Raw genomic sequence first — 25,005 nt, 5'->3', positions numbered from 1 at the left:
TGCAGCACACAGGATCCTTTCAGTCTTTGTTGGCAGCATGCAGAATCTTTCGTTGCGGCATGCAAATTCTTAGTTACTGCATGTAAAAATCTAGTTCTCTGAGCAAGGATTGAACCCGGACCCCCTGCACTGCGAGCATAGAGTCTTAGCCACTGGACCACCAGGGAAGTCCCTTGTACCATTTTCTGTAAATCTAAAAAATTTTCTTAAGCATTTCTTGTAGAATAGGCCTATTGGCAGTGAATTCTATGTTTTTGTTTATGTCTTGAAATGTCTTTATTTCGTCTCCATTCTTGAAGGATATTTTTGCTAGATATAGAGTTTTGGATTGATAGTTTTTTGTTTCAGCCCTTTAAAGGTGTTCCATTCTTTTTTTTTTTTGGTCTCCATTTTTTTCTGGTGAGATGTTAGCAGTCATTTATATTGTTTTCTCTTGTATGTATTGTATTATTTTCTCATGCGGCTTTAAAAGATTTTATCTTTGAGTTTCAGCCTTGCCCATGGTGTACTTGGGTGTAGTTTTCTTGAATTTATACTGTTTAGGCTTTCTGAGCTTCTGAGTCTGTAAATTTATATATTTTTTTGAATTTGGTAATTTTTTACCATTGTTTCTTCAAGTATATTTCTGCTTCATTCTCTCCTCTTCTTATAGAAGAGTCCTTATATATATATACACACACACACATACACACACGCATATGCGCATACATACACATATATGTATATACATTAGAATTTTGGAATTGCACCACAGATAATTGAGGCTTATTGTTGTTTAGTCTCTCAGTCATGTCTGACTCTGCGAATCCATGGACTGTAGCATGTCAGGCTTCCCTGTCCTTCACTCCCAGAGTTTGCTCAAACCCATGTCCATTGAGTTGGTGATGCCATCCAGTTATCTCATCCTGTCAGTCAGTCAGTCAGTTAGTTTAGTTGCTCAGTCGTGTCTGACTCTTTGCAATCCCATCGACTGCAGCACGCCAGGCCTCCCTGTCCATCACCAGCTCCTGGAGTTTACTCAAACTCATGTTCACTGCATCAGTGATGCCATCTGACCATCTCATCCTCTGCCGTCCCCTTCTCCTCCTGCCCTCAATCTTTCCCAGCATCAGGGTCCTTTCAGATGAGTCAGTTCTTTGCATCAGGTGGCCAAAGTATTGGAACTTCAGCTTCAGCATCAGACCTTCCAATGAATACCTAGGACTGATCTCCTTTAGGATGGACTGGTTGGATCTCCTTGCAGTCCAAGGGACTCTCAAGTCTTCTCCAACACCACAGTTCAAAAGCATCAATTCTTTGGTTCTCAGCTTTCTTCACAGTCCGACTCTCACATCCATACATGACCACTGGAAAAACCATAGCCTTGATTAGACGGACCTTTGTGGACAAAGCAATGTCTCTGCTTTTTTTTTTTGTCTCTGCTTTTTAGTATGCTGTCTAGGTTGGTCATAACTTTCCTTCCAAGGAGTAAGCATCTTTTAATTTCATGGCTGCACTCACCATCTGCAGTGATTTTAGAGCCCCCCAAAATAAAGTCAGCCACTGTTTCCACTGTTTCCCCATCTATTTCCCATTAAGTGATGGAACCGGATGCCATTATCTTATTTTCTGAATGTTGAGCTTTAAGCCAACTTTTTCGCTCTCTTCTTTCACTTTCATCAAGAGGCTCTTTAGTTCTTCTTCACTTTCTGCCATAAGGGTGGTGTCATCTGCATATCTGAGGTTGTTGATATTTCTCCCGGTAATCTTGATTCCAGCTTGTGCTTCATCCACTCCAGCATTTCTCATGATGTACTCTGAATCTCATCCTCTAATTGAGGCTTATTCATTATTATTCTTTTTCTTTTCTGTACTTCAGATTGGATAATTTCTTTATTACTGTCTTCAGGTTTTTTGACTTTTCTGTCATCTCCAATTTGCCTTTGTAGTGAATATTTTATTTCAAATATTATATATTTCAATTCTAGAATTGCCTGCTAATTCTGACATCTGGATTGGTCTCAGTTAATTACCTTTTTATCTTGAGTCATGTATTAGTCACTTTGGTCTACCATAAAATACCATAGACTGACTGACTTAAACAACAGAAATTTACTTTCGTACAGTTCTAGAAGCTAGAAATCTGTGATTGAGGTTCCAACCCATTCAGTTTCTGTTGAGAGTTCTCTTTCTGGCTTACAGACTGCTACCTTCTTGCTGGGTCTTCACACAGCCTTTTCTTGGTGTGAGCATGTGGGGAGAGAGAGGTTGAGAGAGTGGGTATGTATATGTGAGCTCTCTGGTGTCTTGTTTTATAAGGACACTAACTTACCAGAATACCCTTATGACCTCATTTAACCTTAGTTATTTCTTTAGAGACTCCATCTCCAAATATGGCCATATTGGAGGGTTAGAGACTCAACATATGAATTTTGGGAGGATACAAGCATTCATTCCATAATATTCTGACAATAGCCACCCCCAATTCATATTCTTTTCATATGAAAAATACCTTCTTTTCATTCTAAAGTCCCCACAAAGTCTTAACTCATTGCATTATCAGCTCTCTAAGGTCTGAAATCCAATGGTTCAGCTAAATATCATCTAAATCAGATATAGGTGAGACTTGAGGTATGGTGCATTCTGAGTCAAAATTTTTCTCCAGCTTGAACGTCTGAAACCAGACAAAATATGTGCTTCCAAGGTATAATAGTGGGACAGGCATAGAATACACATTCCCATTTCTAAAGGCAGAAATCAGAAGGAAGAAAGGGGTGACAGGTGTCAAGCAAGTCCAAAACCTGGCAAGGCAAATTCGAGTTGATCTTGTTTGATGAAATAAATGGTACCTTGTGGCTCAGTCAAGTTGACAGATAAAATTAACCATCACAGGTCACATTTCCTGTTTCTTTGTATGTATGGTTATTTTGGATTTACCTTGGATAGTGTAAATTTTACAGAGTAATAACTCTGGATTCTGTTATTTCCTCCATAAGATGTTGATTCTTCTAGTTTAGCAGGCAGTTAACTTGGCTGAACTCAAACTCCAAACTCTTGTACACCCTGTTATGAGCAGCATCTGAAATCTTTGTTTTTTTTTTTAAACGTTAGGTCAGCACTTGGGGTTGTTGCATGCACATGTAGTTCAGGAGACAGCCGCAGATTTGGGCCGAGATTATTGGCAGAATTTGGAGCTCCTCTTCTGTGGCTTTCTCTCTTCTAGGATATCCCTTTATCTTACTTTTGAGTTATTGTTGTCCTCTAGTTTGGTGGCATATTTGAATTACAGTGGTTTATTCATCTCATTTTCTTCCAAGCTAGTTGATTGTTCTTATATTTTTGAAGTTTTGTTATAATGGATAGAAACATTTGTATCTTGTAATTGATTATAGTTAGCTTTTTTTTTTTAAACTATCTGCTTTCTTGATTCTTTTTGGGAAATTTTGAATGTGTGAGAAATGTGTTGTATTACCTACAAAACATTAGTAATACTTTATGTATATGTTACAAATGTGTATATAACTAAGAAATATAACCATTAATACCCTTTGCCTTGGTTTTATTTAGTTTTCCACCAGGCACTGAGTCGTGGTAGGCCCACAACTCCTTAGCTTTCACTTCTGTCTCAGTTTTTCATTTTCAGGAAGCAGTTGCCTTTTAATATCTGACATCCTTTTACTCTTTGTTATACCTAAGTTACTGTTGAAAGTGGAACTGAATAATAATAACAATACAGCTTTTTCTACAATCCTCTCTTTCCCATCTGGTGCAGTTATTATCTGACTTATTCTCCCCCCTCCCAGTTTTACTGAGAAGTTAATTGACTTACATCACCTATACGTTTGAGGTGTTCAGCATGATAGTTTGATTTACACATATTATGAAATGATTATCACTGTGGGTCCAGTTAGCATCCATCATCTCATATACGTACAATGAAAAGGAAGAAAATTGTTTCCTTGTGTTAAGAACTCTTGGGATCTGCTCTCTCAAACTTTCCTGTGTATCATGCAGCAGTGTTAACTACAGTCGTGGTGTCCATCACTTTCCTAGGAATGTGTGTTATTTATCTTGTAACTGGAAGTTTTTACCTTTTGACCACCTTCCTCCAGGTCCCCCCACCCTGCCTCTGGTAACCACAGGTCTGATCTCTTTTTGTATGAGTTCATGCTTTTTTATTTTTTGCTTTTGCTTCTATGTACAGTGAGATATACAGTATGTGTCTTTCTCTGATTTATTTCATTTAGTAAAATGCCTTCAAGGTCCCTCCTTGTTGTTAGAAATGGTAGGATACCCTTATTTTTTATGGCTGAGTAATATTCATATATTCACAACTTCTTTATCCATTCATCCATTGACTCATACTTGGGTTGTTTCTATGTCTTGGCTTTTGTAAGTAATGCTGCTATGAACATGTGGGTGCAGATAGCTTTTCAAGTTAGTGTTTTCTCTTCCTTTGGATATATTCTCAGAAGTGGAATTGCTAGTCATATGGTAGTTGGTTCTATTTTTAGTTTTTTGAAAAACCTCCATGCTGTTTTTCATAGTGGCTGCTCCAGTTTGCAGTTCCACCAGCAGTGCACAGGGGTTCCCTTTTATCCACATCCACACCGGCATTTGTGATCTCTTTATCTTTTTGATGATGGGTCTGGCCTAGTCTTTAGGGTTTCTTAGGTGGTACTCTAGTGATAAAGAACCCGTGTGCCAATGCAGGAGACCTGAGAGATGCAGCTTTGATCTCTGGGTTGGGAAAATCCCCTGGAGAAGGAAATGGCAACCCACTCCAGTATTCTTGCTTGGAAAATCCACATGGACAGAGGAGTCTGGCGGGCTACAGTCCATAAGGTCTCAGAGTCGGACACGACTGAAGTGACTTAGCATGCACGCACACGCTGGCCTGTTCTTTAGCCTAATTAGGGCGTTACTGGCATTTGGGGTGAGATCATTCATTGTTGTGGAGCACTGTCCTGTGCATTGTAGAATGTTTGGTAGCCTCCCTTATCTACCCATTTTACACCCGTAACACCCCCACCCCAGTATGACAAGTGACAATGTTTCCGGTAGGGGCAGGGTTTCTCTGGTTGTGAACTATTGAGCTCAAATCTAATGAGGAAAAAAGAGCTAAGTTACATAGGCTTCCTTGCATTCTAACTATACTGTGATGTTTATAGGTAAATAGTTCTTGTAAAGAAGATGAATTCAAGCCGAAGCAGTCAAACAAGAAAAAGAGGATCATCTATGATTCGGGTAATATTTCTTTTCAGGAGTTTTCAAGTTTAAAAATTTTCATTTTGTATCTGTTAGAGCTGATGTTCTCTATAATGTTAATAGGTGCTGTGAGAAGAGGGCTCTGTGTTCAAGTAAAGTTGAAAACAACTTTTATTACACTACAGAATTTATCAGAGCTGAAATATGTTAATAGAGTTTTGTTCTGTGGAGATTTGGGATATATGGCGTGTCTGAAACTTACTTTGAATATGCTAAAGTATTTGTATTAACTTCTCTTTCAGCTGAGGTTCTTGGAAACTGAATTTGAAAAAGGGTGCCAAAAAATGTTGCTTTACAAACAAAGATCTAAAACTTCATTTTTGTCCTTTTGATTTGGTCCTTTTTTGTTGCAGTTAAAAAGGAACAAACACACTTTAAAAACTTTGACTATAAGATTGACTTGAAAAATATGAGGGTTGGGGTTCTGACACGCCTTTCAATTGAAAATCTACATAGAACTTTTGATTCCCCCCAAACATAAATACTAATTGTCTACTGTTGATTAGTAACCTTGCCAATACCATAAACTGTCAATTAACACATATTTTGTATGTTATATGTGTTTTATACTGTATTCTTGCAATAAAGTAAGCTAAAGAAAAGGTTATTAAGGGAATGTTAAGAAAAATACATTTACAGTACTGTACTTAATTATTGATACTATAAGTTTATGTCATCTGTTTATAAGATGAATCTCAGTACATACATCAGTATTGTCTAATATAATAAAAAATACTGTAGATGTCATACATATTACTGACTATTATAATACAGATGTAGATGTTATATGTATTACTAACTCTTGACATCAGAAATCGAAAGATGGTGTGAAAAGGAAGTTTGTATTTACAGGTATAACAATTCCTGCATTGATAATGAAGAAGCAGCAGTATGATTGTTTTACGGTAGCCCCATGTAATTGATAGGATTGCTTCATGATAGCCTAGCCTATGCGCTAATGAATCTGTTAAAATTTTGGCATACGGTATGACTGTAACACTGTCATATTCGTTATACAGTATTGGAAACATTGTTACATAAAAAAACCCACTTACCTGTTATGATAAATAGGTTCTTACGCAGTTTACCCACTTACAGAGAGGCATACTTTATAGTAGTGTAATTCTTTGAAAGCAATGTTATAAAACAGAAGACTAACATAGATTAATTTTATATTGAAGATCACCTTATACCTATGTAAGTATAGACTAGTATCTACATATATTTCCTGTATTCATGACATAGCCTTTTCTTAATATTTTTTTAGTATTTCTAAGCATGTGGTGTGTCTGTTTTTTCAAATTGTTGCAAATCTCCAAAGTTTTTTTCAACATATTTATTTGAAAAAAATCTGTGTCAGAGAAGGAAATGGCAACCCACTCCAGTATTCTTGCCTGGAAAAGTCCATGGACAGAGGAGTCTGGTGGGCTCCATTCCATGGGTTTACATGACTGAGCATGTGTGCCCAAGGGTGGAGGGAGATGGGTTAGTAGCAATAAAGTGGTAGAACTTTAAAAAAAAAAAAAAGAAGGAAAAAAATCTGTGTACAAGTGGACATGTGCAATTCAAACCCATATTCAAGGGTCAACTGTATTTTTAAGATAGGGAACATACATTTTATGCATGCCTTTTATGGTATGCTAAAATAATGGTAAAAGTTTTAGGTTTTGATTCTTTTGGAGGTCTATCCGGTATGAATTCTTAAAATTAAGTATGTAACCTGAGGAAGCACTTACAGGTTATCAGGATTTTGACAGTGATAGCAAAGTTTCTAAAAGTACTTGAATGATTATTGTGAGGCTTTTACTGCTGTATATAATAAAGAATTTGAAATAAGTACATATCCCTATTCCCTATAAGTTTCCGTCTTTTGGGAAAGTAGAAATATAATTGATACATTTTAGAACTGTATGAGACAGGATTTATAAATGCGTGTTGAGAGGAAGAGGAAGGACACTGAAATTTCTGAAACTCCTATTTTGTACCAGACATACACTAGGTATTTACACTTTGTCTTGATTTGTATTTAAGTGCTCTGGGTGATTAGACTGTGGTAGACAGAATAATGGCCCCTAGAGATGCCCGCACCCTAGTTACTAGAACCTGTGAATATGTTCGGCTGCATGGTGAAAGAGGTGGCATTAAAATTATAGGTGACATTGAGGTTGATAATCAGACGACCTTCATGTGGGGAGATTATCTGGATGGGCCCAGTGTAGTCACAAAGAAGAGGAAGGCAGAAGAGGAGGTTTAGAAATTGACTGTGAGAGGAGGTCAGAAAACTGGAGAGATGGCAATGTGAAGGACTTGGCCTAATGCTGCAGTCTTTGAAGATGGAGGAAGGGAGGGGGCCATGAGCTAAGGAATACTTGCAAGTCACTAGAAACTGGAAAAGGCAAGGAAATGGATTCCTCCGTATAGTATCCAGAAAGGATCACAGCAATCCTGATGCTTGATTTTAGTCCAGAGACCCAAGTTGGATTTCTAACCTCCAGAACTGGGAATAATACATTTGTGTTGTTTTAAGCGAGTAAGTTTGTGTTGATTTATTACTGCAGCAATAGAAAGGCTTAACCACTGGGTAGTGATAATCTATGAGAATTTTAAAAGAGATTTGCTTGGAAAAGAATCTTGAGGAATTGATTAATAATAATCACTTTAAGGTAATTCCCTGGTGGTCTAGTGGTTAGGACTTGGCGCTTTTCACCACTGTGGGCTTGGGTTCGATCCCTGGTTGAGCTAAGATCCCACAGGCTGTGTTTCATGGCAAAAAAAAAAAAAAAACCCACTTTAAAAAGCAAACTATATGGGGGTAGGGTGGGAGGGAGGTCCAAGAGGATGTGTGAATATGGCTGATTCACTTGTGTTAGCAGAAACTAACACAATGTTATAAAGCAATAATAAATTCCAATAAAAAACTTAAAAGCACACTATATTAATACTATTTCTTTTCAAAGTTTTTCTTTTCTTCTTGTATTCAGATTCAGAATCAGAGGAAACAGTACAGGTAAAAAATGCCAAAAAGCGACCAGAAAAATCACCACTGTCTTCTAAACCTGCCAAAACCCGACCGCAGGATCCTGTCACGTACATTTCAGAAACAGGTAAGGGGGCGACGTCTGTCTGTTTCAGAGGGACGTGCGCTGTGCTGTGTTCTCGAGCTTGTCTTGGTGTCTGCATGTGTCTCCTTCGCTTTGAACTGAACTTCAGTTGCCTTTTTCTCTGTGTAGAATTGTAGTTATCAGGGGAAGGCTGTAATTATCTTTGGCGTTTCCTGTGAGTTGAGGGCCAATAACAGGGTAGTTGTTTCTTGGAATTTTTTTTTAAAGGGCTCCATATCAAACCATATATATTGATACTATGTCTTGAATCATACATTAAACTATTATTGGATTGTTTAAAAACTTTTTCTTTTTTTTAACCTTTTAAGGTTGCAGCAATCTTAAGTATATAATGACTGCAAATTTGTGCCTTCTAATCTGTAATCTTGTGACTTGAATTCCTCATATTCTCTGGTGACCCTAAAGATTTAATAGTGGCTTTAAAAATATGCTTGCTTTTGTGTTTATATTTATTTGATCTGTTTTGAGTGGTCCAAAAATAAGACATTTATAAATGTACACTAATCTTAAGATATCATAGTATAAATAATTGTCATCGTATATAAATAACTGCAGTATTCTTTTATAGTGAGAGACCCTGAATTACATTGTCATCTTAAGGAAAAAAAAAATTAGGATGGATTTGTTATAAAGTCATTTTGATTTGAGCATTGTTAACTCCTAGAGGAGACTATCTTCAAATTCACAGAGCCTGTTGAATCAGTTCCTGATAAAAATGCTTGCAGGCCATGAGAGCATCTGATACACCTCATTGGCTTGTTCATCTTGAGGTAAACCTCCAGCAGCGTTGTTTTTAGCACTCAGCTACTTGTGTTGCCAGTGAAGTGAATATACCTGGTTTGAAGAGATAGGGTAAAAACCGCATAATTATTTTGGGACAGCATGTTACAACTTACATTCAATAGGCTTTTATTGATTGTCTTTTCCATCCTGGTTACTAGGTGCTGGGGATATAAAGATAGGACTAAAGACTCCTAAGTACTGTAGGAATTGCCTGAGGCTGCAATATGCACTAGTTAGGGAGACAGCTTAATGGAGAGGGTAGGATTTGGTCTAATCCTTGAAGGATGAGCAGGTGATGGAGGGAAAGAATATGTCTGGTTGTTGTTTAATCTCAGTTGTGTCTGACTTTTGCGACCCAATGGACTGTAGCCTGTCATGCTCCTCTGTCCATGGGATTTCCCAGGTAAGAATACTGGAGTGGATTGCCATTCTCTTCTCCAGGGGAATCTTCCTGACCCAGGGGTCAAACCCATGTCTCCTGCATTGGCAGGCAGATTCTTTACCCCTGAGCCACCAGGCAAGCATGTCTGGCTAATAGTATGGGATTATTTAAGGCACAGCATCCAGCACAAGGCTTGATATGTTCGTAGGACCCCAAAGAGATTGCTTGCCCACATGATGAGTAATAATGGGTGGTATATGAGGCCAGTTTAGGGAAGACCTTGAAAACTAGAATTTAGTTTAACGTAGCAGGGAAAATGGAAAAATAATAATTGAGGAGGCTGAGACTCTTACGGTAATCTCTGAGTGAAGTAATAAGTATTTTAAAAAGGTAGCAACAGTAAGGGACTGATTTATAAACATTTGAGAGATGAGTTATAGATTAGGTTTTTGGATTACCTGTGGTTCAGCCATGCTGTCTATGATTTACTATTAGGATAATTGGAAAGTTGATGTTATTATCCTGCTTATGTTTAATTTTTTTTTTTATTTTCTAGCATCAGCTTTATTGAGATAGAATTCACATACCCTACAGTTCACCTTTCATGTTTTAGTGTTACTGGAATTTTATTACATGTTTGATCTGGTACTTGAGAGCGTGAAGGTACCCATGGTAGATAAATTGGTCAGTAAGTAGGGAATGAAACAGGAAAGACGTCCTTGTGTTACAGAAAGAAGCTGAAAGAAGCCCTGCCTGGGGGGATACATCCTTGGTTCCCATCTAACTCTAAAGGGCTGAAGGTCAGTGACTCTGCCTCCCTTTCTGTAAAGCAGAAACTCATTGAATAGGACAGTTGGGACAACCTAACAGGGTGATGCACATGAAAGGGCCAGACCCAGTGCCTGAAACATGAATAGCCAGCTGTCAAAAGGGAAAAATAAAAACAAAAGAAGCCCACAGATGAGCTTTGCAGGCTCTCTGAAACATTTGCATATTTGATAAAGTTGTTCAAATACCAAAGGGAAAATCTTAAGTGGCATGAGCATATTTTCTATAACATTTTTTGTAAGCTGAGATGTTTCTTCATTATGGCTTGTGGCAGGTTGACTTTTGAACCTGTTTTGTTGCTAAATATCTGCTCATGCATGTTGTGCAAATGCGGTCTTCCATTAAAAGGGCCCCCTCAACATCTGGCCACCTTTGTCAAGTTTTAAATATGTGGGAGGGATACTAAAACCAGTAAGGTGATAGGTTTATTATGTAACTGAAGGTGGTGTGATCAGGCTTTCCAGTGACACCTTGAAAACGTCAAAGTTAGTGGGCAGACAGCCATGGCCTTCAACCGGGGATCAAGGCTATCCTTATCTTGTGATTTTTAGGTACACAGAAAGGTCAGACAATTTAAGCTCTGGTCACAGATTGTCTTTAACATGGGACTGTTTATTTCAGACCAGGTATTTTTGAATGTTATTTTCTGAGGAGATAACTGACATCTTATCTGAAAATTTTATGACCATTAGACAGTATTTATGTCATTCTGCCAAGGGTATGTGCATGTGAAAGTGAATGTTGTCTCCTGGTTTTATCAAAGAATCTTGGGGTACAATGTATTCATCTAATATGATGCTATTATATAGTTTTCTGCTTTTTCTTAGAGTTGAGATATAGGAAAGAAGCTAACTTTTTTTTTGTCTGTTTTATCTTCTCATACCTTTTTATACCTTCGAATGATAGGTGATTAGGAGAAAGATAAGCCCTTTTCCTCCCCTTCATAAAAGAGAATGAGACTGTTAAAAAGAAGTCTGCAATAAAATTAGCATAATGAGATCAGAAATGAAATGAATTTGTGAAACAGAGAAGTGCAGCTTGCAATAAACTTGAAATTTCTTGACCACAAAATAATCTTTTTATTCATTTTTAAAGCTAAATCTACAGTTTTTCAATGATTATGAATAAATATTCATGTTAGAAATATAAACATTTATCATACATTTAAATAAAATATGTGTGGTAATAATAGTTTACAAATAAAAATTCTAACTTAAAATTTTTTTTTATTTTATTCTTTTTGGAGTTTGGAGCTTGTGAGGAAGAATTATGTGACTCAGTTTTAATAACCTATTAATTCCTAAAGAAATGATTTTGCTTTACTATTCCATATTTTATCTTTTATAAATCAACTTTTTTTCCCTTACAGTGTAGCATGTATAGTGATTAAGAGCATGAGCTCTGGAGTTAACCCTCCTGCTGCCCGGGTTAAACCTTCCTTTACCTCCCCTGTGTCCTAATTCCCTCGTCTGTAACATGAGGGCGTCACTAGTGCCAGCATCAGCGGCTTTTGTGCTTGGTCAAAGGAGATAACGCTTGACAAGTGCTTAAAGTAGGGTCTGGTACATATGAAATGTTTAGTAAGTGTTAACCGTTATTCTCATATTTTGACTTGTTTACCTACATCTGTTTTAAAGATTATGCTAAAGACATTTGCTTTTGCTTAGGTATTTAGGGCTTCTTTTGACTATATAACTGTGCTTTAGAAATTTAGAAATGGTGTCTGACCCACTTATGTTATAGATGCTCTTCGACCAAAATAGGAGCCACTGCCTGTGCCTGTGGGGCAGCTGAGATGTGATTAGCCCAAGTGGGAAGGTTGGTGTGTGTGAAGAATGGATTTCAAAGACTTTAAAAAAAGATAAATTATCTTATTAATAATTTTTTTTAGCATCTATTACATGTTGAAATCATCTGAATATTTTTGAATAGATGAAATATATTATTAATTTCATCTGTTCCTTTCTACTTTTTATTTATTCTTTCTACTTTTTAAAATGTGGGTCACATTTTATTTCTGTTGCATAGTGCTGTATAAACAAGGAGAAATATATTTAGGAAATAACATTACTTTGGAAAATAACCTACTTAACCTACTTCAGGTGCTTTTGTTTGTACTATTATATGAGTCTTTAGGCTATATTATTATACAGGTCTTTAGGCTTATCATTTAACTCCATGACATACTTTTCATCATCACTTTGTTTGACTAAACTTATCTTCTATTACTCACTGATTTTTAAAGTACTTTAACTACATTAGTTTCCCAGATTACAGGAAAGGGAAAAAATTCTTTATATTATACATATCTTCATAGCAACTGTTGACTGTAGTGGGATGTTTTTGAAGGTTGGTAAAAATCCAAAGTACTGGGTAAATATATTTACTTTAGCTGTTTAATGAAGTGAGAGACCTTGAGTTTTGTTTGGCAAAAGGTGACCTTTTATTATGCAGTTTCATCAGGAGCTGTGGGTGTTTGTTTGAAAATAGTGAGAGTTTTCCCTGTCTTGAGAATTGTTTATGACTGGTAATTTAAAAAAAAAATAAATTTTTTTATTGAAGTACAGTTGATTTGCAATGTTGTATTAGTTATAGGTGTACTGCAAAGTGAATCAGTTATGCATATGCATACACTTATATCTACTGTTTCCTAGATTCTTCTGCCATATAGGTTATTACAGAGTATTGAGTAGAGTTCCTTGTGCTATACGATAGGTCCTTATTTGTTATCTGTTTTATATATAGTAGTATGTATATGTCAGTGCCAATCTTCCAGTTTATCCCCCCTTCCTTAGTGACCATAAGTTTGTTTTCTCTATCTGTGACTCTTTATGTTTTGTAAATAAGTTCATTTCTTCTTTTTTTTTTTTAGGTTCCACATATATGCAATATCATGATATTTGTTTTTCTCTGACATACTTCATTCAGTGTGACAGTTTCTAGGTTCACCCATGTTGCTGCAAGTGGCATTATTTCATTCTTTTTCCTGACCGAGTAATATTCCATTGTATATATGTACCACACATTCTTTATCTACTCCTCTGCTGGTGGACGTTTAGGTGCTTCCACGTCTCAGCTTTTGTAAATAGTACTACAGTGAATATTGAGGTGCTTGTCCCTGTTGGAATTAAGACTTTCTCTGGGTATATGCCCAGGAGTGGGATTGCTGAATCACATAGTAGTTCTATACTTAGTTTTTTTGTATCACTTTACGTTCCTAGCAACAGTGGAGAAGACGTCCCTTTTCTCTACACTCTCTCCAGCATTTGTTATTTGTAGACTTACTGTTAACGGCCATTCTGACCTGTGTGAGGTGATATCTTGTTATATTGTAGGTTTGATTTGTATTTCTCTAATAATTAGTGATGTTGAACATGTTTTCATATAATTTTTAGCCATTTAGTCTTTTTCGGAAAAATGTCTATTTAGATCTGCCCTTTTTTTTTTTTTTTGGGTTTGGGTTTTTTTTTTTTTTTTTTTAATGTTGAACTTCATGAACTGTTTGTATATTTTGGAGATTTAATCCTTTGTTGGTTTCTTTGTTTGCGAATATTTTCTCCCATTCTGTGGGTTGTTATGACTGGTAATTTTTAGTGAACATGTAATTCCAGAGGCAGAGTGCTCTTAAAGTTATAATTATTTGGGGAACATTAAGTGGGAAGAAATTGGGAATGTGGTGTTCTCCAGGTTTACCAGGAAGTATCCGTGACTTGGGGAAGTAGCAGTAGGAAATATTACTGGAGATGTATGTGCTAATTTTTAGTGACCTATAGCTTTGTGTACTGGATAAATGGAAATGGATTTTATATAGGATAGAGACCTTCTCTTAGACTTTTCAGGGAAACCCAGCATGACTGAGACAGAATTCTTTGAAGTGAGAGGGAACTTAAGAATTATATTTCTTTCATTATATTTGTTCAAAAACAAATATTGATTTGTGCACTAAGACTATAAAAGAAACTAAGTTTAGGTTTTGGAGGATGAGTATTTATATTAATATTATTTAAAAATATCTAAGTAACACATTCTCACTGAAAAATAATTAATTCAAATAAAAAATATTCCATTCCTTCATCCCTTTTGCCTTACATAGCTCTATAAATTTAAACTATATAATATGAAAGAAAGAAAGTGAAGTCGCTCAGTCGTGTCTGACTCTTTGCGACCCTATGGACCATAGCCCCCTATGTTCCTCTGTCTGTGGGATTTTCCAGGAAAGAATACGGGAGTGGGTTGCCATTTCCTTCTTGAGGGGATCTTTCCCACCCAGGGATTGAACAAAGGTCTCCCTCATTGCAGGCAGACGCTTTACTGTCTGAGCACCAGTGGACAGATAAAATATATATATATATGTACGTATATACACACATGTATTTATTTGAGAGCGGCATCTTGTAACATTTCTAGCTTGGTTTTTCATAACTTAATGTCTCCCTCCCTTCCTCCTTTCTTATCGCCTTTTCTCTCCTCCTTCCCTCCCCACCTGCCCCAGCCTCTCTTTCTTTCAATACAGAAAGAACCGTATCTCATTCTTTTAAACTTTTGCATATAATTTAATAGTATGCATTTAATTTTTCTCATACTCTTATTTTGGATATTGGATTATTATATGAATATCCTTGTTGGATATTCATAAAAGCATATGAATATGCTTCATTGTAATAGAACATATTTAACTATCAGTAAGTGGGCAGTTCACGATGAAGAATATGATCACTTAAGAGAGAGTAGTAGGACTTCCTTGGTGGTCCAGGGGCTAAAACTTTGTGCTCCTAATGTAGGAGGCCTGGGTTTGATCCCTGGTCTGGATTTAGGTCCACATGCTCAGACCTAGTGCAGCCAAATCAATAAAATTTAAAAAAAAAAAATAGTGTTTCTTGAGATTCAGTGGTATTCGTTTTTAAGAATGTAGTTCATCCACCTATATTATGAAGAATAGAATGGGGCTTCTACTGTTTGATTCTCAGGTCCAGAAAAGGAACTTTACATTTATTCTTATTAGATTTTTTTCTGAAGCTCTTGACTTTTATCTTGATTCCAGGCTTTTGTATCTTGGATTCCAGGCTTTTGTATTCTGATTCTGTCATCTGTTTTTAAAATTATAAATTTGAATACTTTCATTGAACAATATTAAATTCTTTGGACTCCTCTGGTGGTCCAGTGGCTAAGACTCCACACTCACAATGCAGGGGCCCGGGGTTTGATTCCTGAGCTGTGAACTAGATCCCACATGTTGCAACTAAGAGTTCGCATGCTGTACCTAAAGATCCCGTATATCCTAGTACCTGGGCAGCCAAATAAATATTTTAAAAATATTAAATTCTCACTGATTTATTTATTTAACAAATGTGATGGTTTACCATGTATGCCCAACAGTGTACTGGACAGTCTATGAAATAGATAAGAGAAAGTCCTATTTTCAAGGGCTTATAAACTATCAGGTTATCTTTTTTAAATACTAAAAATTGTAACATAAGGAAACAATTAACAGTGATAGAAATATCTTCCAAGGATATTTGGGCATGAGAGAAATGGCTTTTATTTTGGAGGTTTAGGAAGCATTTCCTGGGGGAGAGATTGAATTTGTAAACTTTCATAGATTTACTTAAACTAGATTACTCCTACTTAGTATTGTATTATACCTTTTATTTTCTTAATTACAGTATCATCTGTGTGGGAATCTCTTACTCTACTTGAAATCCCTGTGTCCACAGTGAAAGGCAGGGGGAGTTTGACTATAATAGTGTTAACATATGTTTTGTGTCATATGGTATTGTAAATTTTTTTCAAAGCAGTTTTTTTACAGACTTCATGAACAGAATAACATTATTATATGGCTTGTATTTCCTATCTGTCTCATTGATCTTTAAAACTACCTTATATTTAGGGCTGACTTACCTTAGGAAAACTTACTTTCAAAGAATCAACTTTCAAACCATTTCACAAACCTTCACTGTGGATGAATTCTGTAGTTCTTTGGATGTCCCCATCCACTTTTTTAAAAATTTTCATATCATCTAATTTCATATCTTCCAAGTTGATGAACCTATCTATGTACATTTTTCTGGATCATTAGTAAAATGCAGGAGATGCAGAAGATACAGGTTCGATCCCTGGCTCAAGAAGATCCCCTGGAGTAGGAAATGGCAACCGTCTCTAGTAATCTTACCTGGAGAATTCCATGGATAGAGGAGCCTGGCGGGCTGTAGTCCATGGGTCCCAAAGAGTTGGACATTACTGAGTGACTGAGCGTGCACACACACACACACACACACACACACACACACACACACCTTTTTCAAAATGGACATGATCCATATCAGCACCCTGGATACAGCTTTTCAGTTTTTTTTGAATAGCTGTTCAATTACTTAGGAATTTCAGAAACCACTGTTACTTATCTTGTATTTCTCCATCTTGCCATAAATTAGTACTTCTTAATCAAGGGTGATTTTTCCTCCCAGGGGAACTTTGGCATATCTGGAGTGCTAGTTTTGGTCATCACATCTGGTGGATCCTGTAGCATCCAGTTGGTAGAGGCCAGAGATGTTATTAAACATCCTACAGTGCTCAAACCCCCTACAACAAAGAATTATTTGGCTCAAAATGTCAGTGATGCAGAGGTTAAAAACCCTGCCATGGCCTATCAGAAGACAATTTTGGTAGATTCTTTGTTGAAATCCAGACATCCCTGTTTCTGGTATTCTCATCTACTAGTCCTATAACTCAAGGAATAAAGGATGGCTTAGGCCAGTGTAGTTTAATGTCAGTGAATCCTCTGCTTCTATTAAATACTTTTTTTGTTTTAGTTTTTTATTGAAGTATGGCTGATCTGCAGTGTTGTGTTAATTTCTGCTGTGCAGCAAAGTAATTCAGTTACACGTATATGTACATTCTTTCTCATATTTTTCCCATCACGGTATATTGATTATAGTTCCCTGTGCTCCACCGTCGGACCTTGTTCTTTATCCACTCTGTGTATCACAGTTTGCGCCCGCTCACCTCTCACCCCCACTGGAGCCCTTCTCCACCTCTGTCCCCTTTGGCAACCGCAGATGTATTCTCTGTAAGTCTGTTTCTCTCCTGTAGGTAAGTTCATTTGTGTCATATTTTAGATTCTACTTGTAGGTTGTATCGTACAGTGTTTGTCTTTTTCTCTCTGACTTCACTTGGCTGGTGATCTGTAGCTGCGGCCACATGGCCGCCGCCGACGGTGTTTTACTCTTTGTCAAGGCCGAGCAGTGTTCCGCCGCACACATTCACCACATCTCCTTCATCCATGCATCTGGCTGTTGTGCAGTGCTGCTTTGAGCACTGGGCGGGGACGGGGGTGTGCACGTATCTTTTTGAATTATAATCTTGTCTGGATATGTGCCCAGGAGTGAGATTGCTGGGTCATGTGGTAGTTCTGGCGCTTTAGTTTTTTGAGTAACCCCAGTACTGTTTTCCATACTGGCTGCAGCAGCTCACATTCCCACCACAGTGTACAAGCATCCCCTTTTCTCCACCCCTCTCCAGGATTTGTTACTTGTGGACTTTTTAGTGACAGCCATTCTGACTGGTGTGAGGTGATACCTCATTGTAGTTTTGATTTGCATTTTTGTAGTAATTTACAGTGTTGAGCGTCTTTTCACGTGCCTGTTGTTTTAGTTGCTAAGTTGTGTCCAACTCCTTTGTGACCCCGTGGAGTGTAGCCTGCCAGGCTCCTCTGTCCATGGGATTTCCCAGGCAAGAATACTATGGTGGGCTGCCATTTGCTTCTCCAGGGGGTCTTCCCAATCCAGGAATTGAACCTGCATCTCCTCCGTCCGCAGATGGATTCTTTACCACTGAGCCACCAGGAAAGCCCGCATGTGCCTCTTGGCCATCTGTAAACACTCTTTTTGACCTGTTCTTGGTATTAATGCATAGAATTGTCACCAAACCTTTCTGGTTCTATTGTAGTTGGGGATTTGCCTTTCTCGTTTTGAAATTAGGACTCTACTTCTTCTCTTTAATCTTTAGAGACTTCTTCCATTTTATGTCATGATTCAAAGGTCACTGATACCCTTCAGCAATTTTTATTCACAGATTTATTTTGACTAAAGCATCATTATAAGAGCTAGATGCTTTCTTAAAAATTTTTTGCCTACTTTGCCCTTCATTCCTCTTTCAGTATTTGACCTAAAAGAATTTAGTGGCATATGCAGAGGGAGAATTTAAAAGGTCATACTGAACAGTGAAGCACCAGAGTATCTGGAATGGTTATTTGTCTGAAGCATCTCTGAAGATGAACAGACTGTTGTTTGTTATAGTGACATGTATTTTGTTGTCAGGCGCTTGTGAAACTATGAGCGACACAGGATCGTATTCCAAAATGCTAAGTAGGATTATGCTATGAAAATGTCAGTAAGTACTAATAAAACAATATACAGGTGATTTATGCTTAGTTGTTACACCGAAACCACACTTGTCACATTCTCTCACGTGCAGGGACTGGGAATGTGAGTGGAAGTGGGGAATTGCATTGCTGAACCCCTCCCTCAATGCTTCTGGTCAGTCAGGTTTCCTTCTATAACTGGTTTCATGCCTTAGAAGCTCTGGAAAATGTGCCTGTGGCCAGTTGTCCAAGGCTTCTCTCCCCTAACTCCAAACCTCCTCTTTCTTTTCCTGAGAGATGCAGAGGAGAGGGAGGAAGGGGGCGAGTAAGTAGCAGAGTATTTCACATTCTTCTCCTGGGTTGCGCTTTCTTCATAACTGAAACCAGCTGTGACTTTCCATGGACGGTTACTCCCGCTGTGGTGGGGACTCTGGTAGATAACATCACAGCCCGAGTCGGTGCTTTTATCTCTTAATGGTAAATATCATTGCTTACATACCTCACTGTATACCTCATGGATTATTAAATATTTTTATTCTTAAAATATAACTGACTCCATTTGATTGTAAGAGGATTTGTTAGTAAAGAATCATGATATCTTTAATTTATGGATTAAAGATGGTCAGTCTCAGTTTTATTTCATTATACTGAAAGCTATCTGATTCACCACAGAATATCTGATTCTCACACTCCATAAGTTTTGCAGAGATGGTATGTGTAATTTCTCTTCTATCCACTTAATTGACAGATATTTATTGAAGATTTGAAATATGCATGAACCTTTCTGTTTGTCTATAACCAAAATTACAGTTGGGAGTTTTGACTCACGGAGGTATTAAAAAAGAACTTAGTAGAAAAAGGCTCTAAAGACTCAGAGTCCCTTTTTAGCTTTTGACTTGTTGCAAAATAAATTATTTTAAATCTCTGTAACCAGATTCTCTAGCATGGTCTCCATTAATTTGGTTTCTGTGTGTTTCACACTGAAGGAAAAAAATCAGAATCCCAAACTCTGAGCAGTAGGAACATCAGAATTAGATTTTTTTTAGAGAGCTGCGCATTATTTTCTTGCTCTTTCATTTTTTACCCTTTTAAATAAATGAATGTATCTAACTCAGAGTGGCAAAGCAATCTTCTTTTCCAGGCAGTTCCTCTGCTGTGTGTTGGATAATGCTAGTTTATGTGGTGACTGTTACCATGTTTGAGGTTTGTTGTATATAAATAAAAATAAATGGTGTTTGTTTATAAGGAGTCAAATATCCTGGGGGGAGATTCTGAGTGTTCAATTGCCAAATTTTCAAGTAGGTCACAGAAGTTTGACATAGATCTATTTATCACTACTTTATTACAAGTTTCTGGGAAGAAGAGAACACAATTTTGCCTTTGGCTTCTGACAAGGCAGAACAAATTTAGGTTCATTAGAAAACAAGAATAAATGTTAAAAAAGGAAAACAACCATAGCTTTATTTGGCATGTTTCATCCCTATACACTGTGTAGAATTGTAAAATACTTATTTTACGTGAGGTTGGTCATAACACCTGTTAAGTGATGGTCTTTGTCAAGCAGTAGTTGCATTGTTCTAATCCCTGGCCTTTTTTGCCTTCTAGAACTTCATAATATTTTTATATGGCTTTTGAAATATCTAGGAGGAGCCCGGTGGGCTGAAGTCCGTGGGGTCGCACAGAATCGGACATGACTGAAGCGACTTAGCATGCATGCATGCATTGGAGAAGGAAATGCAACCCACTCCAGTGTTCTTGCCTGGAGAATCCCAGGGACAGGGGTGCCTGGTGGGCAGCTGTCTGTGGGGTCGCACAGAGTTGGACACGACTGAAATGACTTAGCAGCAGCAGGGCCAGAAGAGTTTTAGGGGCTTCCCAGGTGGCGCTGGTGGAAAAGAATCCACCTGCCAATGAGGAGACAGAAGAGGTGCAAGGTCGATCCCTGGATCGGGAAGATCCCCTGGAGTAGGAAATGGCACTCCACTTCAGTACTCTTGCCTGGAAAATCCCACGGGCGGAGGAGCCTGGTGGGCTACAGTCCATGGGTCGCAAAGAGCTGGACACAACTGAGCATGTGAGCACAAAGGGACGTTAGGACGGCTCGCTCAGAAGTCACACGTAGAGCAGGGATGCTGCTTTGTTCAGGGTTTCTGGTGTTATCAAGGCAAGTGACAGGATGCTCTCAGACACGCCTGTGACTTTCTCAGTATTCACCTGATGAAATCCTCTCTAAGAAGCACAGGATCATGAATTTACGTTTTGGTGTTCAGTTCTCCCTGCATAACTATAAAGACTGTGGAGAAGTGCACAAATCACAAGGCACTAAATAAGTATTAAATCAAACATTAATTTGTTTTTTCTTCTTGCATAACTGTGTTTCACTAGAATTGCTCCTGCTTTCCAGGGGCCTGAAGAACCATTTTTTTCTGTGTGTGTGGTTAGTAGAGAAAAAGGAACTTTGATACAGTTTCTTCTTAGTATAATGAAAACATACTTGATATTTCATGCAGAATATTAATTTTTTCTTGAAAATTACATTTTACTCAGTATTTATGAAAATGTTTATAAAATTATGTTTGTGTTTAGGTATAAAATATTTTTGGAATCTATAGCTTGAAGATGTTTTTAATTTTAAATCCATGTATTCTAAGCCAAAATTTCAGAGAAGAACTCTATTACCCTCCACCATTGTAAAGAGATCTCTAGTAGAGAAGGCTGTGAAAAGAAACTCTATTTTAGGAATGATATTTAAGGCTAACTTAAAAGAACAAAGTGATACATTTTTGGTTTTGCGTGAATCTATTATATGACTGGGCTTCCCCGGTGCATCAGACATAAAAAAATTTGCCTGCAATCCAGGAGACCCGAGTTTGATCCCTGCGTTGGGAAGATCCCCTGGAGAAGGGAATGGTATTTTTACCTAGATAATTCCACAGACAGAGGAGCCTGGCAAGCAAACTACAGCCCATGGGGTCGCAGACTGAGCAGCTAACACTTTCTCTTTCATTATATGATTAGATCACAGTTTATATAGTCCTTCCAGTTTTAAATACTTTTTGTTGCTTACATTTTTATGTTCTCAATAGTGTGATGAATATATTTGTATATAAATATTTGTCAGCACCTCTGATTATCTCTAAGAATTACTGTGCTAAATGTTATAAACTTCTTTGCCAAATTGCTTTCTAGCAAAGTTGTGCTAGTTTACACTTTCACAGTTAGTGTTTATATTAGTACATACTTAGCACATTCTCACCAGTACTGAGGATGAAAGCTACAAAATGTATGTGACCATCCACAGATTCTCAGAATTATAGAACAAAAATCTGAAGAGTTTGTCTGGTCCAGCATTTTGCAGAGGAGGATAGTGAGTCTCAGATAGTTAATTAAAATGAGTTGAGGTCAGGTTAGAATTTTAGTTTTCTGGATTTCTGGCTCAGTATTGTTTTTACCAGAGAATACCGCTTTATTATTTATTGAATGTTTATTATAGCATGATGAGCTGCTATACTGGGCAGTTTGATTTTTAAAAATCTAATCTTCCCAGTAACTCACATGATGGGTCATTTGAAACTGTTTTACTGTTTGTAGGGAAGAGGAGCTAAAGAAGAGAATGAGAGCAGTCTTCAAATGCTGAATGTGAAAAAAGGAAAACAGGTAGAATTCACAGGGAAATATTTTGGCTTAATATAAGGAAGAACTTTCCTAAAGAGTACAGTAGTGCTATTCACTAAAGAAAGAGGGGCTGCGTTGAGTTACACTGCTCTGTTTTGAAAGTGTTTAAGCCCAGTCTGTGTTTGCCAGGAATGTGGAAAACACATTCAATACATGTGGAGTCCATGTATCGAATAAGAAAACTCGTTGACTAAAGGTAATGCATTCTAAAGAATGTGATAGAGTAGCTGGCATGAAGTTGAATGCCCAATAATGATAGCTATTGTAAATTTTTATTATATCATATATTAGATAGAAAGATACCATGGAGTCCCTGAAGCTAGTGACAGAATAAGCAGAGATGTTAATAAGTAATGAAAGAAGTAGCAAAGAAAAATGGAGAGAGAAGCTGAAGCCGAACTTTTGTGTCTCAGAAAGCCAAAGGGACAGAGTTTCTAGGAGATGGTCTATTTGTTGTAAATATTAGATGTAGGTTAAAAAGAAAGACAAATGTAATATAAAGATGAAAAACATGCGATGAAAGAAATTAAAACCACCCATAATCCCCTATCTAGAAATAAAAGTTGCTAACATTTTATTCTTTTCAGATCTTTGAACATGAATTTAAAAGCATAAATGAGTAGATTTAGATATATCATTAAACATCTTGTTATGTCTCTTTTATCACTTAAACATAAGCATATCTTGATTCAGTAAATATGTATATGCATTGTAATTTTCTATTGGAGCATAGAATCCATTACAGGATTGAATTTATAATAGTAGATATTCTGGTAATTTGTTTTCCCACTTTATAAACAGTGTTCACTTACCTCTGTCTTTGGTGCCACTTCATGGTTGAGGCTGTCTTTGTTGCCTCAACTGTATTTGTCCTTTATTTAGTTATTATTTTTGGCTGCCCTGGGGCTTTGTTGCTGCACAAGCTTTTTCTGGTTGCGGTGAGCACTGGCTTCTCTCTAGTTGTGATGTGTGGGCCGCTTGTTGTGGCGGCTTCTCTTGTGGCAGAGCACGGGCTCAGAAGTTGCAGCACGTAGACTTAGTTGCTCTTCGGCATGGGGAATCTTCCCTGGCCCGTGATCAGACCCATCTCCCTTGCATTGGCAGGTGGATTCTTAACCACTGGACCAGGGAAGTTCCAGTCCCTTAGTTTTTTTTCATCTTTTCTTACCCTCTTGCAGTCTATTCTTTCTACTTTTGAATGGACAAGTGCCATGACAAGCATTTTTGTGCATACATCTTTGTGTGCATGTTTTTTGTTTGTTTGTTTTTTGGCTGCAGCATGTGGGATCTGAGTTCCCTAACCGGAATTGAACCCACGGCCCCTGCAGTGAAAGTGTGGCATCTGAACCACTGGCTCCCTAGGGAAGTCTGTTTTGTTTTTAGACTAATTAGTTAGAGGTGGAATTGCTGGGTTCGACTAATGGGTATGCATAGTTGAGATTTTGATATATATTGCAGGTTTGCGCCCCCATAAAGGTTTTTTAACGTTTACTGTTTTTAAATACCAGAAAATCCTTTTGCATATACGAAGGTCCCATTTCCCTATACCCTTGCCAACAATCTTTTTAATCTGATAGTCTTAAAAATTCTTGATCTCACTAAATTTCATACTAGTCTGTTACCTGTGAATATTTATGAGATTGCTAGAGAAAGGGTTAAGCTAGGGATTGCAAATATCTCTAATACCATTGTTCCTTTTTGAGGTAGCAGTGGTTGATCTCGTCTGAATCAGTTCCTTAAGGACAGTTATAATATTTTGTATACAAATGAAGGTCTTGAGTGAAGGGGGAAGAACTGTAACAGAAAAACATAGTGGTTGACTTGATCCATTCAGTTCTAGGATTTTCTGTCATACTGCTTGTACGCATGGGTGGATGTAGTGGAAATTAAATGCTACTGCCTTTGACATTTTTAAAGTGAGGGAAAAACTAGTAGAGGACTGTCATTTCGTAAATACAGTGTATTTTTCTCCATTAAAGGAGTCCTTCCTCCCCAAAAGTACAGTTGTTGAACTTAAACCAAGTAAAAATTATAAAATTTAATAAGCTGTCAGATATGATTGGCAGTCTTATACATACTAGCTATGGTTTTAACTTTGCACTTACGGCCTAAGGAGATACATTGGTGTCCATACCTAGGAGCTTCCGGGTTTGTTGTTTTCTTATTTTTATTAAAGCCAGATATCAGCAATTTTGTTTTGAATCTTCTTTTAAGGGCGTTTTGTGTAGTTTGTTTTGGCTACTAAGGTAGAATAGTTGCTGAACACTGATAGTTTGCCTGTGCTATACCTTAACTGAGTGTAGGGATTTAAAACTGACAATAAATTATAAAAAAAAATTGTTTGGGTTCCTATAACAATTCATTTTGTTGTTATCTTAGGAGAGAAGTTTCAGATTATGTTCTCTGTGGTTACTAGGACTGCTGTGGGTGATTTGCATGACTGTTTTACCTATGTGGAATGGGTATAATGTCACCTAGACTTTGCAGAACCATCTGAATAAGATGGCAGGGAAAGTGAAGGACTGATTGTCAAGTAGGGAGAACAGATCTATGAGAGACTGGATTTAGTCTGTTGACTCTTGTCAACACATGGTTAAACTGAGCTCCGG

General features: G+C 37.4%; 1 protein-coding gene across 1 annotated transcript in view; it reads left to right on the top strand.

Moving 5' to 3' along the window:
* RFC1 (replication factor C subunit 1) overlaps window positions 1-25,005 on the top strand; it is a 76,153-nt gene that overhangs the window by 17,032 nt on the left and 34,116 nt on the right. Inside the window, exons 3-4 of the mRNA XM_043870708.1 lie at window positions 5,151-5,226; window positions 8,229-8,351. Coding sequence (XP_043726643.1) covers window positions 5,151-5,226; window positions 8,229-8,351 — 199 coding nt within the window. The remainder of the gene's footprint in view (window positions 1-5,150; window positions 5,227-8,228; window positions 8,352-25,005) is intronic.

The sequence above is a fragment of the Cervus elaphus genome, chromosome 17 (genome assembly GCF_910594005.1).
Source record: "Cervus elaphus chromosome 17, mCerEla1.1, whole genome shotgun sequence".
Lineage (NCBI taxonomy): Eukaryota > Metazoa > Chordata > Mammalia > Artiodactyla > Cervidae > Cervus > Cervus elaphus.
The sequence above is the reverse complement of the archived record's forward strand: the minus strand, read 5'-3'. Positions and strand labels throughout refer to the sequence as shown.